The following is a 15,379-nucleotide window of genomic DNA, read 5'->3' on the forward strand; positions in this document are numbered from 1 at the left end:
GTTTGAGAATAATTTTAGTCGACGACGAAAGGGTTACTTCAATATTTTTTTTTTCTGTTGTAAATGCACTACTGATTTCAACGATACGTTAATTATGAATGTAGATGAGAATATCACAATTGCAGCGGCAGGAAAACTAAGTCATCGATATACACATCGGAGGAGATATTATGTGACCTTTTTAGCTAAGGGAAATACTTCGTACATAAAAAATAAAAAAATTCAAAATGTAATGTCCACTATATTATGTCGTTAGCTCGGTGAACTTCATTACAATCGATACTATCGATTTATACGTTATGTTTTCATGGGTACTCGAACTACAAATAAATTTCATTTTCAGGTGAAATATAATATGAAAATTTATGACAACTGTTTGACGAGTGAAAAAACTTGGTTGATTGTTTGAATTTTTTTTGTTTTTTGTTTTTTTTTATTATACAAATTAGAGTAATAATAGAGGAGTTTACAAGAGACAATTTATAAACATGTGATCACAAGTCACGCCCGTTTCAAATATAACTATAGATATTCTGAGTTTCAAGCGTTATACACTACGTAGCAGTCACATTTTGTAGAAACCATTTTGATAAAAATAAAATTAATATCAACAACAGTTGTATAAAGATTATAATAATAATAATAATAATAATAATAATAATAATAATAATAATAATAAAGAGATAATTTTCATACAAGAATCTACTTTGTTACTCAAATTTTATTTGCAACATGTTTCAATATCGACCTAAAATATAATCATTCAGTAGGTAAATGCAAGAAATATGAATTGATTAGTCCTAATCGAATGATATCAGCTCGGCAACTTCTGGCGATTTTCTTTCTTCTTCTTCTACCTTTTGAATCACCATTGGTTGCTGCTCTTGCTGCTGCTGATGCAGTGGTGGTTGTTGGTTCTGTTGTTGTTGTTGATGCGGTTGTTGCTGCTGTTGAGGTAGCAGTTGCATGGGTCCAACTCGAACATCTTGCAGAGGCGCATAGACTGCAGTAGGTAAGTTTTGTACCATCTGCTGGGAATTTTGTATTTGTTGTGGTCCCTGCATCATCTGTTGGTGATTTGAAATTTGCTGGGGCCCTTGTATGTGTTGAGACGTTGGGATCTGTTGAGCTCCTTGCATCTGTTGGGGACCCGAAATCTGCGCTATTTCTTGCATGTGCTGTGCACCAGGCATTATATCGTTTCTCATAACTACTTGAGTTGAACCTAGTAATAACAATATTCATTTTTTACAAAAACTCCTTTAAATCATACATTTGAAAAACATAATGGAATACATCATTTTTGACGTACCTGGAATGGATACATTAGGACCAATAGGATGCGACTGCATAGGTAAACGTCTACCAGATACGCCTTGTTGTAACTGTATACCTTGGCCTTGACCAATAACAATTTGTTGTCGCGGAAGCATCTGGCAATCAGGTAACATATGATTGGGAGCGAGTGCTTGAGACTGCATAACGTGAACTCCTTGAGGTACCTGTGTCGAATCCAAATGCAAAGGCATCTGCATATCATTTGCAATAGTCACGTGAGTATGGCCACTTGGTGACTGGGTTGTCGTAGGAATGTGGGATTGTTGCTGGGAAACTTGACCAGGTATCTGAATGTTTTTTAGTTGTGGCTGTTGTTGCTGCTGCTGTTGTGGATGACCAGGACAATGACGATTCCGCATCGCAGGTATTTGCTAAAATAATTTTTAGAAAAATATTGAATATTCAGCGTTCAAATTACATTTAAACGCAATTTTGTTTCTTACGATTCCTGGTCCTGAAACGGTCACGCGCCCGAGACTTTCAGGATTTTCTGCAGGCTGCTGGTTTTCAACAGTGGAAGGTTTGGTATCGGTGATAGCCGACGGGTTGACCATCTGTTGATGCTGCATAGGCCAATTAGTTGGGCTCGAATACGTTCCCGTACCACCTCCAGCAGCATAGCCATAGATGCTCTGTGGATTCGTAGTTGGCAATGAATTGTAAGCAGCCTCTGGGCCTGCCGAAAATTGCATCTGTCGCACCGGAGAACCTTGGTTTGGCGGGCCCATAAAACCGGGAATCGATTGAAATCCCCCTGCCAATTGTTTATATTGCTGTTTCTGTTGCTCCTGGCGCATCTGCATCTCTCGTTCTTGTTCCTGGATATTTCTCAGAGCCAATTCGCGTTGATACTGCAAATACTCTTGCTTCTTTTTGCGCATGATTTCTAGTTTCTGAGCCATTTGCATTTGCTTTTTTCTCTCAGCTTCTTGTTTCTCGCGCAGCAGCGCCAAGCGATGTTCCTCGCGCAACGCGTCCAGCGCACCTCTGGCATCCTTTATTTGCGTCAACTTGTCCTGAAGACCCTCGTAATACACTCTATTGTCCTCCTGATCTTGAATGTATTTCAAAAGCCGCGAATGCAAAGCAGTGATGTTCATAAAGAGCGTTTGGACGGAACTGTCGTTGGCAATGGATCGTCCTCGGGATGAGTCGCTTTTCATACGATTTACAAAAATTTCGACCTGCGATCGTAGATTCTCAACAAAACTCTTCATCTCGGGATCTACCTCGCCATTTTGCTGTTTGATGGCAATTACTTTTTGCGGCATTGGACTGCTGCCGATGTTTGGCGCCGACGGACTCGTTACATTCAATCTTGCGGTTTGTTCTTCCAAAGCGGACTGGCGCTGTTCCCAATATTGACGGTTTAGATATTTTGCGAGTTCAGGATCTACTTCCTCCTCTTCCTGAATGATTTTAGGACTTGGTTCCTTCGACATTAAGTTGATGCATATATTTTTCAAACAAAGATTTATGGAAGCTCGTAATGATTTTAAAATACTCACTGGAGAAGGAGGCGGGGAATAATGTATTTTCGTAAAAGCAGTTGAGTTTGATATTATGGCACTTGTGGCACGCTTTTTTTCTTTCTCTTTGTGTTCAGCTTCACTTTGGCTTAGAGCTAAAGCAATCTGCAGTTCTTCTTCTTCGCGTAACTCTTCCTCGGTTTTTTTTGGTGGCACCTAAAAAAAATATCGTCAATTCAAACGGTCGTTACAAACGGATGCTTTGCAAGGTACTTGCCTGTTGCTGTTGCGCCAAAGAACTTGTGAGATACTCTATGGGCAAGTCTGTTTCTGGTTTTGACGTTACGACAACAGGCCTAGTGAATGGTGTTGCAATCAACATAATTATTTTACAACAAATACGGCTGATACAAAATTTAAAACAGTTTATTCTATTACAATCGAAACTAGTACTCACTTGTTGACTTGATCATAGCAAGTGTTGCACACACGAACTTCTTTTTCAATGCCATACTTGGGTATGGTTGAAAATTTTCCCGAGCACTGACTACAAAACACTTGTCCGCAAGCTCGGCAATGATGCTTGCGATTAAAAGTATTAAAAGCTACTCTACAACGATGACACTTGTCACCATCGACCCATTCTGGAGCAATGTCAGCGGAGAACATAGCATCGCTCTCTTGCAGAGCTGGAAACTCAAAGTTTTCAGCTTTCATGATTCTCATAGTGTCCTGGGTATAAAAACCAAACATAAAATTAATATTCAATAACACATTGTAATGTACAAGCGCAACAGTAATTAGAATACCTGTACTGCTCTATATTTTGGAGAATCTCGGAAAGCATAAGCCCAAGCTTGTATAAGTTCGAGAATTTTTTTCCTCACAGATTCCTGCTGCGTTGTTTTGGCTATCTCCTTGAGCTGTTCCATGTACTGCTTGGTGCAAACTTCATCGTGGATTGGAGAACCACAATTTTTCACGCAAGATTCCAAAACCTTGAGTGTACATCTCATCAGCATTTGTCTTTATTTACTATGCCTAGCGTATAAATAAAGTTACTTACCAGTAAACCAAATCCAGCAGTGTGTGGATTTTCATGAGTTATTTTTTTGTTGATGGCTACAAGAGCATTTTTTGGACTACAACATGAATTATTGTCGTTTAATTAGCAAATATTTGTCATCAAGTACGTGTAATCAATGAACCCATAAAAATATTTCATTTATTGTGGCACTATCGAATCATCCCGACCGATACGAGTCAACCTGATTGGTGATGATGAAATGTTGACTTGATAAACATTTCAGATGTATACAAACTATAGGTATACTCTTGAAATTCTGACTCATCAAGTGCGCAACTACTGTTTGTTAGCAAAAATAAATGATCATTACAATCAGCTTGACTCACCGCATGGAAAAGAACAAAAAGACTGCACTGCAGCCTATGCATAATATATATATTTCAGTGCCAATGTACAAGTATAGGTACATTTATTTATTGTGTGCGCTTATAGTCTCACCTCACGTCACCCTGACGTATAAGATCGCAAATGCTCAGGATAGTCGGCCACTCGGGTTCAAGATTCAGATTGCTCGTAGCTTTTTCTGAAAAGCAAGACCAAAATTATCAATCGAATTACTACTCTAGGTACCTGTAACATGAGCTGCTGGGAAATGAGAGAGGCCCCAGGACAGAGAAAAGACGAGCTGTCGACTAACCAAGCAGCTTGTTGAAATTGCTGCTGATACCAATGATAGGCATGATGACGAAATTCTTCGATTTAACGTATACAATTGCACTATTTTTTTCTTCGAGGGCCTAACTAATTAGGTAGTATAAAAACTTTGCCAAAAAGAGTTGAACGAGTTGTCACTGTTTTCTTGACGGACAGAAAAAAAAATCGTCATACTAAATTTTGACTATAGGTACATTATTATACTTACTAACTGGAGTCAACAGTCAAGTCATCAGTATAGGGAGGTATATAGTATATAGGGTTCACTTGCATGATGCGTCTCCTTCTTTGTCAGCAGTAGGTTACAAGTTGTATTTTCTTTTTTTTTGTTTAAAAATTAAGTTATAACTTTTCGAAATCGCTGTTGAGTGAGTCTCTATAAAGTCACACAATGTTTGGAAGGGATTCTGGCAAAGTTTCTGAATTCTGTTTTTTACTTCACACATGCAAATTCATCAAGAATTGAAAATAAGAAAAAATCTCCAGACATCATGTATTATGCACTGTGAGAAAATTTTAGCGGATATTTTTCTCTATTGTATAAAGAGATTTTTTTCGGCTCACTGTGATCTAAAAACTCTTTTTTTGTAAAATTGTACTGAAAATTTGAAAACTACATAGAATGTAGGAAAATTCAATAAGAATTCATTGTCAGGGGGAGCTTCAAATTCTGTTTCCCACAAACCCCTACACTTATATATGTGGCTATCAGTAATGCCATGAAAAGAGAGAAAAGGTTGTTTGATGTTTCGTCCCGGGAGCACGCCAGGACTCATCAGTAAGGCTGATGACGTGCTCCCTGCCTTAGACACAGAAAAGGTGTGGGCTCAGATTAACTCGATCGCGCTTATATAGTAATCGTGCGGGAATTTCGCCGCTTGACGGGAGTTGATTATTAGGGGCTTGGCCACCTGGCGAGTAGAGCCTGAAGCGCGAGAGATGTGAGACGCCACATCACTCCCCGCCTAGTCACGACGATGGTGTACCCGGGAGGAAGTGACGATGAGAAAGTCGAGGGTGTGAAGGCATGAGAGGGAGAAAGATGTTGAGAAGAAAGTCTCGTTGGATCTCCGGGTCTTCCACGCTCCGTTGCGAGAGATGCGGGGCGCGTTGGTGCCGTGCATAAACGAGTTCGTGCGATGAGCGCAATCGTGTGGTGCGGGGCAAGTTGCCGTCGTGCGTGAATGGGTTCGTGCGATGAGCGAATCGTGTGGTGCGGGGCAAGTTGCCGTCGTGCGTGAATGGGTTCGTGCAATGAGCGAATCGTGTGGGGATTAGCTACGATTTGCGTGTACCCGGCGTGGAGGATGCGGAGATGCGTAAGAGTATCAGAAGGTTGCGTTTTTGTTCGTTGTCGGGGTCACCAATGTGGCTTTCAGTAATGCCATGAAAAGAGAGAAAAGGTTGTTTGATGTTTCGTCCCGGGAGCACGCCAGGACTCATCAGTAAGGCTGATGACGTGCTCCCTGCCTTAGACACAGAAAAGGTGTGGGCTCAGATTAACTCGATCGCGCTTATATAGTAATCGTGCGGGAATTTCGCCGCTTGACGGGAGTTGATTATTAGGGGCTTGGCCACCTGGCGAGTAGAGCCTGAAGCGCGAGAGATGTGAGACGCCACATATATTACCTTAATTATGTTTAAATACCCCAAATTTCCATCGAGATTTGTTAATTTATAAGACAAAAATAAAATTGTATTACATTCTTAGAGCGTATTCTTCATTTGTAGAGTCAGAAAAAAAAACATACTTACGTTATTTAAGAATAATAATTTGAGAATAAGGAAAAATTATTGTGTATACACGAAGGGCGCCGCTCCCACTTTACTCTACATAGCCGGTACTTGTTCAACATAATTATACGACCATATTTCCGAAAAAGTCTAACAATAAACATTTATTACGTAAGACATTTGACGTTTATTAACGGCATTCACTCATTCACTGATCGATCGCCACATATAAATATACATCATATGTGTACAAAGTGTGACGTACGGCGGTGGAGGGGGGAAGGAAATTCATTAAAATTCAGTAAAATGTGAGTTGCAAAAATGCGAAAGGTTGACATGTTGGCAATGTGGCATTTATAAATTTATTGTAGCAATGAAATGGGAAAATAGGCACAAGTAGGCTGCGCATCGTTGTAAGTTCTGTAAAACTGCTTACTGTCACCCTCCTCTCTCTATATGTATATGTAACTGTTTCTTTTGCCCTGCTTCCCTGCTACTGCGGTATATACACTATATACAGCATACAGCAGTAGTAGCTAGTAGCAGTACAGCCAGTACAGGCTAAAATACTTACAGATATAGATATACTGTACAGAGTCAGATAGAGAGACAGAGTATCTACTACACGTACACAGTATACACACCAGGTGTGCATGCATGTGTAGAAAATGCATGTGTGTATATATACAGCACACACGTAAATAACGTAATGACACACGCCTCCATTTTGTTTCATCTCGTTGGTTGGAAGACTTGGAAGTTGGGACGGGAAAATCAGAGTCCATCTGCTGCTGCAGGACATCTCTCTCGCATTAAAACTTGCTGCAAACATAAAAGTTAAACGGAAAATTTTACAACTGACTGAATTTTGCGCGTATCTCATAGATCTACAACAAACGTACTTTATATGCCTAGCATCAGGCAACTCTTTAAATTCGCCTAAATGACGAACAGTGCAGTAATAGGAACCACTTAGTTACCATTAAGTGCGATGAACGTATTTGTAGGTGTATAAGGTGTTTTTGTTATAATTATGGCATGGCTGTGATTAAAAAATGGGTATCGCAGTGAATTATTGCTGTCACCATGAGCATCATTACGTACTAGTATTAGCAGAGTGACACTTCAACAAATTATTGCGAGAGAGCCCTTTTTTGTTCAGTGTTGTACCTGTGTTGAAGTGTGATTATTTATTTGTATTAAGTACGACGACGTGTTGGTATTGCAAACATGATGGAAATTGACTCTCCCCCGCAGTTCAACTGTAAAGATGATGAGATCCAGTACTGGATGGACCTTGCGCAGCAACTACATCAAAGGTAATCATTTTTACTTGAAGGATTTTTATGTATACATCATGCTTATTTCTGCTTTTTTTTTATCGCATATTTTAATCAATGATGAAAAAAAATGACAAATGAATCGCAGGAAAGATGATGTCGAGCGGGAGTTGGAAGAATTCCAGGAGAACTCTCAGTTACTGGAGAAGGAGCTCGAGGCATCGCTCGAACAGGGGGACAAGGCCAACAGAGAGCTAAGGCAGAGAAACTCCAGGCTCGTCTCCGAGATCGAGCAACTCAGGAGTAGGCTGGACCAGCAGGCTGTGGACTGTGCGATGTTTCAGAATAGGGCTCAGGAGCTACATATTCAAAACGAGCAACTTCTCAAATATGTCAGAGAACTGGAGCAGAAGAATGATGATCTGGAGAGAGCGCACAGGTTGCTAAAAAAAATTTTATTTTCTCTTATGCTGACTTAACAATAGTTTTTTTTTTTTTTTTTTTTTTTTTTTTTTTTTTTTTTTTTTTTTTTTTTTTTTTTTTTTTTTACAATTGCTTCTGTCATGTGCTTGTTTACAGAGTAAGCAAAGTTACTGAAGAAGAGATGGAAGCAAAGTTTAATGTAGCATTGGAGAAGACTGCTCTACTTGAATCGGAATTAGACGAAAAAGAAAGTTTGAGGGCTACCGTTCAAAGACTAAGAGATGAAATTAGAGGTATTGAGGGTGATTGAAGTAAATTTAATGAAAAAAATTAAAATATCTGTATTTGAATTGCAAACATGGGTCTGTTTCAGATTTAAAACAAGAAATTCAAGTATCAGTGAGGCACAAAGCTGATAATGACAAGTCAGCTGCTATTTACAGAGTTCACAATCACGTGGATAGCAATAAGCTGCAAGTTGAACTGGAAGCTCACACACCACCTGCTAGTCCGTTGAACACATCTACTACAAAAAGTAAGAATTATTCAACTCTTCTCAGAAGTATCTTTTTTTTTTCCTCTCTAGTGAAAAAAGTAAAAGGTACTTGCACCAAATCATTCTTGTTAATCAACTCATTGGAACAAAAAGTGTTGAAATAATGATTTATGCATATAAGTAGGTGAAATTAACTTTTGTTAATGAAAAAATACTGATATATCTATAGATTTTCATTATTTTTTCTCATATGTTTTTTTAATTAGAGTACATACTTACTGCATTTACACGTCAATTTTATTTATTAGTATCTTTTCTCTTATTGAATATGAATTGAGTTTACTACATTTTTTTATTGTTTAAACAAAAATTATAGTTACATGTTTGTCTAATGTTGTATTTATACCACAGTACAACACTAACGTGTATTTGTTGTTTTTTTATTTATTGTAACCTAGTTGGAAATGGAGTAGGGGGTATTATGAATAACAATATCAACAACAATACGAACCCACCACAGTTTACACCATGCACCAGAATACTTGCAATGAACATGATTGGCGACTTGATGAAGAAAGTTGGGGTAAGTAATTTATTTTCAACCTTTTGTTCACAAGTATTTTAACTTTACAAGTACAGCACTATACATTGCTCCTTGTTGTCGTGTTTGTATAGCATGCAGTTAACTGACCTTGTAGCACGGCTTTTATTTCATTTGATGTTCATTGGCGTTTCCGGAAAAAAATGAAATGTCACTAATGTACATACGTAGTAGTTAGCTAGAAAAATATTGTAATGACAAGAAAGCTTCCTCGGTTATCCGTAACACATGCCAAATACATGTATTGTAGCACGGTGTTGTGATTTATTCAGCTTGACAGGTGGGTCTGCATGGACTGTAAGAAGTTCAAGTGTATTTGTCCGGATGGAAAAAAAAAGTTACAATCTCCCACAACCACAAAATCACCACCAGTTCAAGTAGACACTCCAATTCAAAACAGTATTAAACAGCAACCTAGACCAACCAAATTGTGCTGATTGTGTGTGACATAGAGCTTTTTCTGAAGCTCTCTAAATACAATAACGTTACTATCACGTTTATTTTGATAAGGCACAGGTTTTTCTTTTTTTGGTTTCTTTTTGCATTTAGTTTTGCACGCTGTTTTTGATTCCTCATCCTTTATCATCATTCATTCCTCAGATACGCACACGATTCTTGAGTGATTTTAACGCAATCTCATTGAAGTACAATTTAATAACACAATATAATGAATACACCCCGCCTAAATTAAAGTGCCTGCCTAATTTTGGTTCTGCTTTAATTAAGACAAAATTTTGTTTTGCACAATTCTAACTCGAATATTTTTTTGTTTAAGGCTCTGGAAAATAAATTGAACACGTGTAGAAACGCGTCAACACGCGAAGATCAATCAGTTCGAGATCTCTACAGGTAACACTCAATTACCCAAGGAATGCCGTCCACGCCTTGTGCTGTTTTAGTCTTCCATACTCCTTAATTTTTGTTGTCCCATGTTCATGCAACGAAGATGAGATCACGTACCTCTGCAGTGCAGCCGGCGATCTCATTGAATTAGATCTTTTATTTATTTTCTAATCAAATATTGCAATAATTTTTTTAAAAAATTTATTGTGAAAACAAATTTTAGAACTACATACTTATAAGAGAGTCATGACACTCTGAACAATTTTTGTACACATTTGTAATATTTATATAGTACATAAAGTTTCTTATTTTTTTACAAATGCCTGATTTTGATTTACCGAGTAGTACTAATGATTGGCATTCGCGTACCGTTATATTTTTATTCAAGATTTTTCTTAGTTTTCTATATGCAATGCTGCGATAGTGCTATTGTTCATACATACATATGTTCGAAAAATAACTAAACGTTTACTTGTTAAATTAATCGCAAAATTTTTAAGTAATTACTTAATCCTTTTTATAATAGAAAATTGTTGGTACTGTAAGAGATGTACATTAGTGTATTAGTTAAAACAAATAATATTTAGATCTGTACCGAATTATTCAATCATTAGAGTAACACATAAACGATTTAATAACATAGAATTGTGAAATTAGAATTTTACTTTAAACTGTTTCAATCATATATATGTATTTATTTAATGTCTCTTAATCATTACATTTATGTAAATTCAAAATCATACATCACTTTGAAAAATTGTTTCATCGAACATAAAAAATAGTACTGCCTTAAAAAATATAGCATAGAAACATCTTTCCGTCGTTTTTTATGATTTTTTTTTTTCACTGCAACCAAAGTATACTTTTGTACATATGAAAATTTTATTTTCGAATAGTAGTCGTACCTAGAAAAATTTTTAACGTATTTATTTATGTAACGATACATAAAATTGTATATAATAAAGTTTAGTGTAAAAGCTGGTGAAACAGTTATTACTAATAAAGTAATATTCATTAAATTATTACTTAACAACATAAGTTCCATAAAATTGATATAATTTTTTTCTGCAATACCTATACGTATCATTACACAATTTTGTAGCCTGAATGGTTCTACTAATAACAATCTTCAAAAAATGAATCCTAAATTGTGCATCTTTATTTTATGCAATTTTATGGTTGTATGGTGTATTTTCTGTGCTTAAAATTAGCTACTCGATGTCCATACTTTAGTGGTGATGTAAAAGTTCATTTTTCTAATACTTAATTTTTTCTTAATAGCAGGAATCGAAGACAACCACGAGCACTAACTGCCGTGGTGGCAGGCAACAACAACCATATTCGATACTAAAGTACTCTACTTAATTTGTTTCTTCATCAAATTAAAGGACAAAGCATTATTTTTCAATTATTTTGATGATGATATAAATATACTGTAGCTCAACTAGTGAATTATATTTGTAAAAATTATTTTTTTAATGAAGACAGATGAGCAAAGAATTTTGAGCGTAATAAATTAAAGAAAAATGGATTATATGCCAAAGTTATCCGTATGATAATGTATTATTTGTGAAACATTATGGTAAATTTTCAATTATTCATTCATAAAGTTAACCAAAGCAATTCAATGGAAGACAACTTTTGCATAACCATCCAAATTCCATTGCAAAGCTTTAATTTTTCAAATCTATATACTTCAATACCACTTACACTTTAATTTATTACAAAAAATAAAGTGAGGTTCCTCAGTTTTACTAAATCAGTGACTGCTTGAAACTTTATGTGAACATTTTCCATTAAAATGAATGAATAACCCAATAGAAAAGGGTCAGTGTAAATACGTATTTAATAAAAAATTTGGGCTATCACATGAAAACTGTAAGATACATTTAAAAACATTTTCTTTTGAACTATAGATATTAAAATTGTTAATAAAAATTTGTTTTTGAAAAACAAATCAAATGTATATTTTTTTACCTCCTTCCTAATCTTCTTCACTGGATTTTTAAAGATGACATGTAATCCCTGTAGTCGTGAAAGTTTAAGACTTGACTTTTTTTTTTTTTTTTCAACAAATTTCAACTATAAAATGATAAGGATGAAGGTCGAAAGATAAGAAATCTTATTATTTTAAGTGATTTATTTATGAAATGCGTTTTTTTCACATAAAGGACAATGGGTTTGATTGACAAAGTCCATTTATGTAATTTTCGCTATAAAAAAAGAGACCTTATTCTCTAAGAGCACACTTTTTATTCTTTTGTGAATAAATATATGAATATGAACACTAACAAACATACATATTCATATAAGCATACACATTATAAATTAATTATACTTGGTTTAAGGATGACAGTTGCACAACGATGATGATATTTTATACTAAAATTGAAATTTTTTTATAATGAATGTCTATTTTAATACTTAGAGTGATCTGCTACAAACAAACTTGTTTTCATATTTTATAATTTGTAACCAATGAAGTTTAAATAATTATTAAATGACTACTCTTCTTGTAAATCTATAATAGAGGTAGTACTGATGTTACCATGTACTACTTTTTGAAAATTTTAAAATGATTTTAATTAAAAAGAAAGCAAGTGTCATTTTCAGCTTTAAAGTTACTATCTAAGGTAAACAGTGAATGTACTAATGCTTATGCCAAAGTTATAATTACACGCAACACAATACGTGGATTGGAATGAATGTACACTTCCATCCATTATTATGAATAGTAATATCAAGATCAAACTATCGATAATAATATTAGTTATAAATGTATTATAATATGTGTTGAACGACATTTAAGCACGCTCTCCTCGGATTCGCCGAGCCAGCTGAATGTCCTTCGGCATGATGGTCACTCTCTTAGCGTGGATGGCGCACAAATTTGTGTCTTCAAAGAGACCGACGAGATACGCCTCACTGGCCTCCTGCAGAGCACCGATGGCCGCGCTCTGGAAACGGAGATCGGTTTTGAAATCCTGAGCGATTTCACGCACAAGACGTTGGAAGGGTAATTTCCTGATGAGCAATTCCGTTGACTTCTGGTATCTTCTGATTTCACGAAGAGCTACTGTACCGGGCCTGAGAAAGAAAAAAGAAAAAAAAAAAAAAATTAGAAAAAATGCTCTGTATAAACGTGATGAGAGCGCATCGTTGAACAATCGTGTTTACCTGTAACGATGAGGCTTCTTGACACCTCCGGTCGACGGTGCGCTCTTACGTGCAGCTTTGGTGGCAAGCTGCTTCCTGGGTGCTTTTCCTCCCGTGGATTTACGGGCTGTTTGCTTAGTACGTGCCATTGCGTCAAATTAATAAATTTCTCGAAAACTGAAAAGAAACAAAATGCAGTCGCTTAAATATTAAGTGATGTGTATCTCAATCAGAATAGCAAAAGTAAATACGACGAGAAAAAGGGGAAGGTTTAGTAACAAACATCAATTGTTTGACGGAATCTAAATTTTTTAAGTTTTGGAGTACAAACATCGCGACTTTCGCGAGGGGGAGGGAGCCGTAGCGGGGGGTTTGTGTTGTATGTGTATACATATATATGCATCATCATTAACGAAACTCCCCACTCCTTTGTGAAACCCACAACAAAAGTCCGGGCTTGCGCAATAGGTGAATCGACTTTCGGAGCGACTTTGCCGACTTTACAGCCGCCGCCGCAAGAAAGAAAAGGATGCGCGATCATCGGCTCTCTCTCGCGCCGCCGCTGCTTTGCCGCTGGTGTGCGCGCGTCGTCTCCGCTGTGCAAGCTATATACAATAGGAAAGAGTCCCGCGGTCGTCGTCCAGCCGCAACTCACGATATCCCGCACGAGCACCTTCTCCGTAGAGATATAAGGGCATGCACCAAGACACCACTGGCATCGACTTTCCTCTGTTAGGACGACAGTAGCAGCAGGGTCACCTCTTTGAGGAAACAGATGCACGAGTGCTTCACGTGTTGGATCTGTTCCCGCTCGCTCAAACGTCAATTGCATCGAGAGAGAGAGAGAATGGCGAATGAACAAGACATACACAAAATGGAGGTCGTATAGCTGCTGCTGTTACCAATGCACCCAAACTTTGCGCGCACTTGTCTGACACTTGTGGACACGAGGTATCACCGAAAACACGAAAATCGCGATCTTGGACGCGTCAGGAACACTTTAAAGTAGAAATTAGGGGACGAAGGATAAATAACTCACCTCAGGACGAAGTAGACGAGGCCTAGACAGCACACTTCACTCGGGTTACAGAGGTGTCTCCTAGTGCACAGATGGCAGTGGACTGTCTGTGTGAGAGTGTGAGCGAGCGAAAGATCTCCGGACTGGACGCTTCTCTTCGGCACGTTTACCGCGGTGGCGGTGCGCACGCCATCTCTCTGCCTCCCCCCTTCCCCTGCCCCAACATGTTCAGGAAACGTGAAATAAAGCAGACGTGACGATGATGCCGTCTAGGTGCTCGTTGTATGGCGTGCTAACGTGAGGCGCGGCAAACCCAACTCCCAAGTACGGGTCACGGGTGCACCAATCACCAACCCTATACAGATATTTTGATACAATGCGTACCAAGTGTGAAGCTACCGTACTGACATCTTCTATATAGTATATACTTGCCAGCTGTCGTCTGGCAGCGTATGATGACTAATACAATGTACTCATTTTTTTTATACTTATGTACACGTACAGTCAGACTAAATAGACTTTTTACGTATATGCAAGACTGATTATTCTATAGTCTTCAATGTGAGCTGAAATACAAATTTATGAAGCCTTCCTTCGAAAATTGCAAAAGTTTCGTCAAAAATAAATGCATTTAACGTCTACATTTTTTTGTTAATGTCGCACTTACGTGCACGTAGTACTTGATATATATATATATATATATTTATTTATTCGCGCTCGATAAAGAACAATTACTTTACATATATTATGTGAACGGGTTCAAGAACATCTTTTTTTTCAACCATAGGCAGGCAAAGACTGTCGTATCTCTTTTGAAGCATCGATGACAAAGTAAATATAGGAATGAATTGAAAGAACAGGCAACTTGCTCATGAACGCATACTTACCCCACATACTTACGTCTATGTCATCAGAGAGACTATGAACGAGAGTATGAGGGGGAATAGACGATAACATTAATTAATCGTTTATCGCACACACCTACATGTGAGATAGGTGTGCCCAAACATTACTCAAGTACTCAATGTACTTACTTACTCGGATTATTGTCAATAATGTTCGATTACGAATAAATTGTTTTTTTCGCGCATTTTCATATTCTTACCTAAAACGAAATTTATGACTAAAAGTACTTATAGACAAGTAGGTTTTTTGCGCTGCGGAAGTGCGGAAGTTAAAGAAACAAGCGCTCTCTCTTGAAGTAAATTTTGACTACAGAATTGTAGATATGAAAAAGAAAAACCGTAGTTGAATAAATCATTCATCGCAATACGTGTAGT

At 37.3% G+C, this 15,379-nt stretch overlaps 3 protein-coding genes across 7 annotated transcripts; 1 reads left to right on the forward strand and 2 right to left on the reverse strand.

The window, feature by feature from the left end:
• Positions 1-455: 455 nt before the first annotated feature.
• Hrs (Hepatocyte growth factor regulated tyrosine kinase substrate) lies at positions 456-4,743 on the reverse strand. Of its 3 annotated transcripts, XM_089595141.1 has the most exons (11): positions 4,532-4,743; positions 4,333-4,417; positions 3,874-3,949; positions 3,617-3,805; positions 3,265-3,539; positions 3,085-3,163; positions 2,847-3,023; positions 1,782-2,771; positions 1,503-1,709; positions 1,313-1,433; positions 456-1,225 (listed from the first exon to the last, which is right to left on the reverse strand). In XM_089595141.1, the coding sequence occupies exons 1-11, from the start codon at positions 4,572-4,574 to the stop codon at positions 801-803; spliced, it is 2,667 nt and encodes an 888-aa protein (XP_089451267.1). In that variant the 5' UTR covers positions 4,575-4,743; the 3' UTR covers positions 456-800. The 3 variants fall into 3 exon arrangements, with proteins under 3 accessions (XP_089451267.1, XP_089451268.1, XP_014213638.2); XM_089595142.1 differs by having other exon boundaries at positions 1,394-1,709; XM_014358152.3 differs by having other exon boundaries at positions 1,313-1,709.
• A 2,191-nt stretch (positions 4,744-6,934) lies between these two features.
• On the forward strand, positions 6,935-11,803 carry nudE (Nuclear distribution protein nudE). 3 transcript variants are annotated; one of them, XM_089595546.1, is made up of 7 exons: positions 6,935-7,601; positions 7,711-8,001; positions 8,142-8,278; positions 8,359-8,547; positions 8,955-9,064; positions 9,858-9,931; positions 11,210-11,803. In XM_089595546.1, the coding sequence occupies exons 1-7, from the start codon at positions 7,513-7,515 to the stop codon at positions 11,274-11,276; spliced, it is 957 nt and encodes a 318-aa protein (XP_089451672.1). In that variant the 5' UTR covers positions 6,935-7,512; the 3' UTR covers positions 11,277-11,803. The 3 variants fall into 3 exon arrangements, with proteins under 3 accessions (XP_089451672.1, XP_089451671.1, XP_014213657.2); XM_089595545.1 differs by having other exon boundaries at positions 6,936-7,601; positions 8,940-9,064; XM_014358171.2 differs by having other exon boundaries at positions 6,943-7,601; positions 8,359-8,520; positions 8,940-9,064; positions 11,207-11,803.
• A 244-nt stretch (positions 11,804-12,047) lies between these two features.
• Positions 12,048-14,438, reverse strand: LOC106643155 (histone H3.3A). The gene is made up of 3 exons (XM_014358172.2): positions 14,121-14,438; positions 13,103-13,258; positions 12,048-13,012 (listed from the first exon to the last, which is right to left on the reverse strand). Exons 2-3 carry the CDS (start codon positions 13,228-13,230, stop codon positions 12,730-12,732), a joined length of 411 nt encoding a protein of 136 aa, XP_014213658.1. The 5' UTR covers positions 13,231-13,258; positions 14,121-14,438; the 3' UTR covers positions 12,048-12,729.
• Between the last annotated feature and the right edge of the window lie 941 nt (positions 14,439-15,379).

Source organism: Copidosoma floridanum, unplaced genomic scaffold, assembly GCF_036245765.1.
Source record: "Copidosoma floridanum isolate Cflo_tuat_1 unplaced genomic scaffold, Cflo_Japanese_pri ptg000025l, whole genome shotgun sequence".
NCBI classification, from domain to species: Eukaryota; Metazoa; Arthropoda; class Insecta; order Hymenoptera; family Encyrtidae; genus Copidosoma; species Copidosoma floridanum.

Bases quoted from the DNA above. Each gene is read 5' to 3' on its own strand.
- Hrs (XM_014358152.3), bottom strand. From the start codon at position 4,574: ATGCCTATCATTGGTATCAGCAGCAATTTCAACAAGCTGCTTG. The intron at 3,806-3,873 runs GTAAGTAACTTT...TGTACACTCAAG, and splicing joins CTGCTGGATTTGGTTTACTG to GTTTTGGAATCTTGCGTGAA. The intron at 1,226-1,312 runs GTACGTCAAAAA...TGTTATTACTAG, and splicing joins TCCTAATGTATCCATTCCAG to GTTCAACTCAAGTAGTTATG.
- LOC106643155 (XM_014358172.2), bottom strand. From the start codon at position 13,230: ATGGCACGTACTAAGCAAACAGCCCGTAAATCCACGGGAGGAAAAGCA. The intron at 13,013-13,102 runs GTAAACACGATT...TTTCTTTCTCAG, and splicing joins AAGAAGCCTCATCGTTACAG to GCCCGGTACAGTAGCTCTTC.
- nudE (XM_089595545.1), top strand. From the start codon at position 7,513: ATGATGGAAATTGACTCTCCCCCGCAGTTCAACTGTAAAGATGATGAG. The intron at 8,002-8,141 runs GTTGCTAAAAAA...GCTTGTTTACAG, and splicing joins GATCTGGAGAGAGCGCACAG to AGTAAGCAAAGTTACTGAAG. The intron at 9,065-9,857 runs GTAAGTAATTTA...TTTTTGTTTAAG, and splicing joins ACTTGATGAAGAAAGTTGGG to GCTCTGGAAAATAAATTGAA.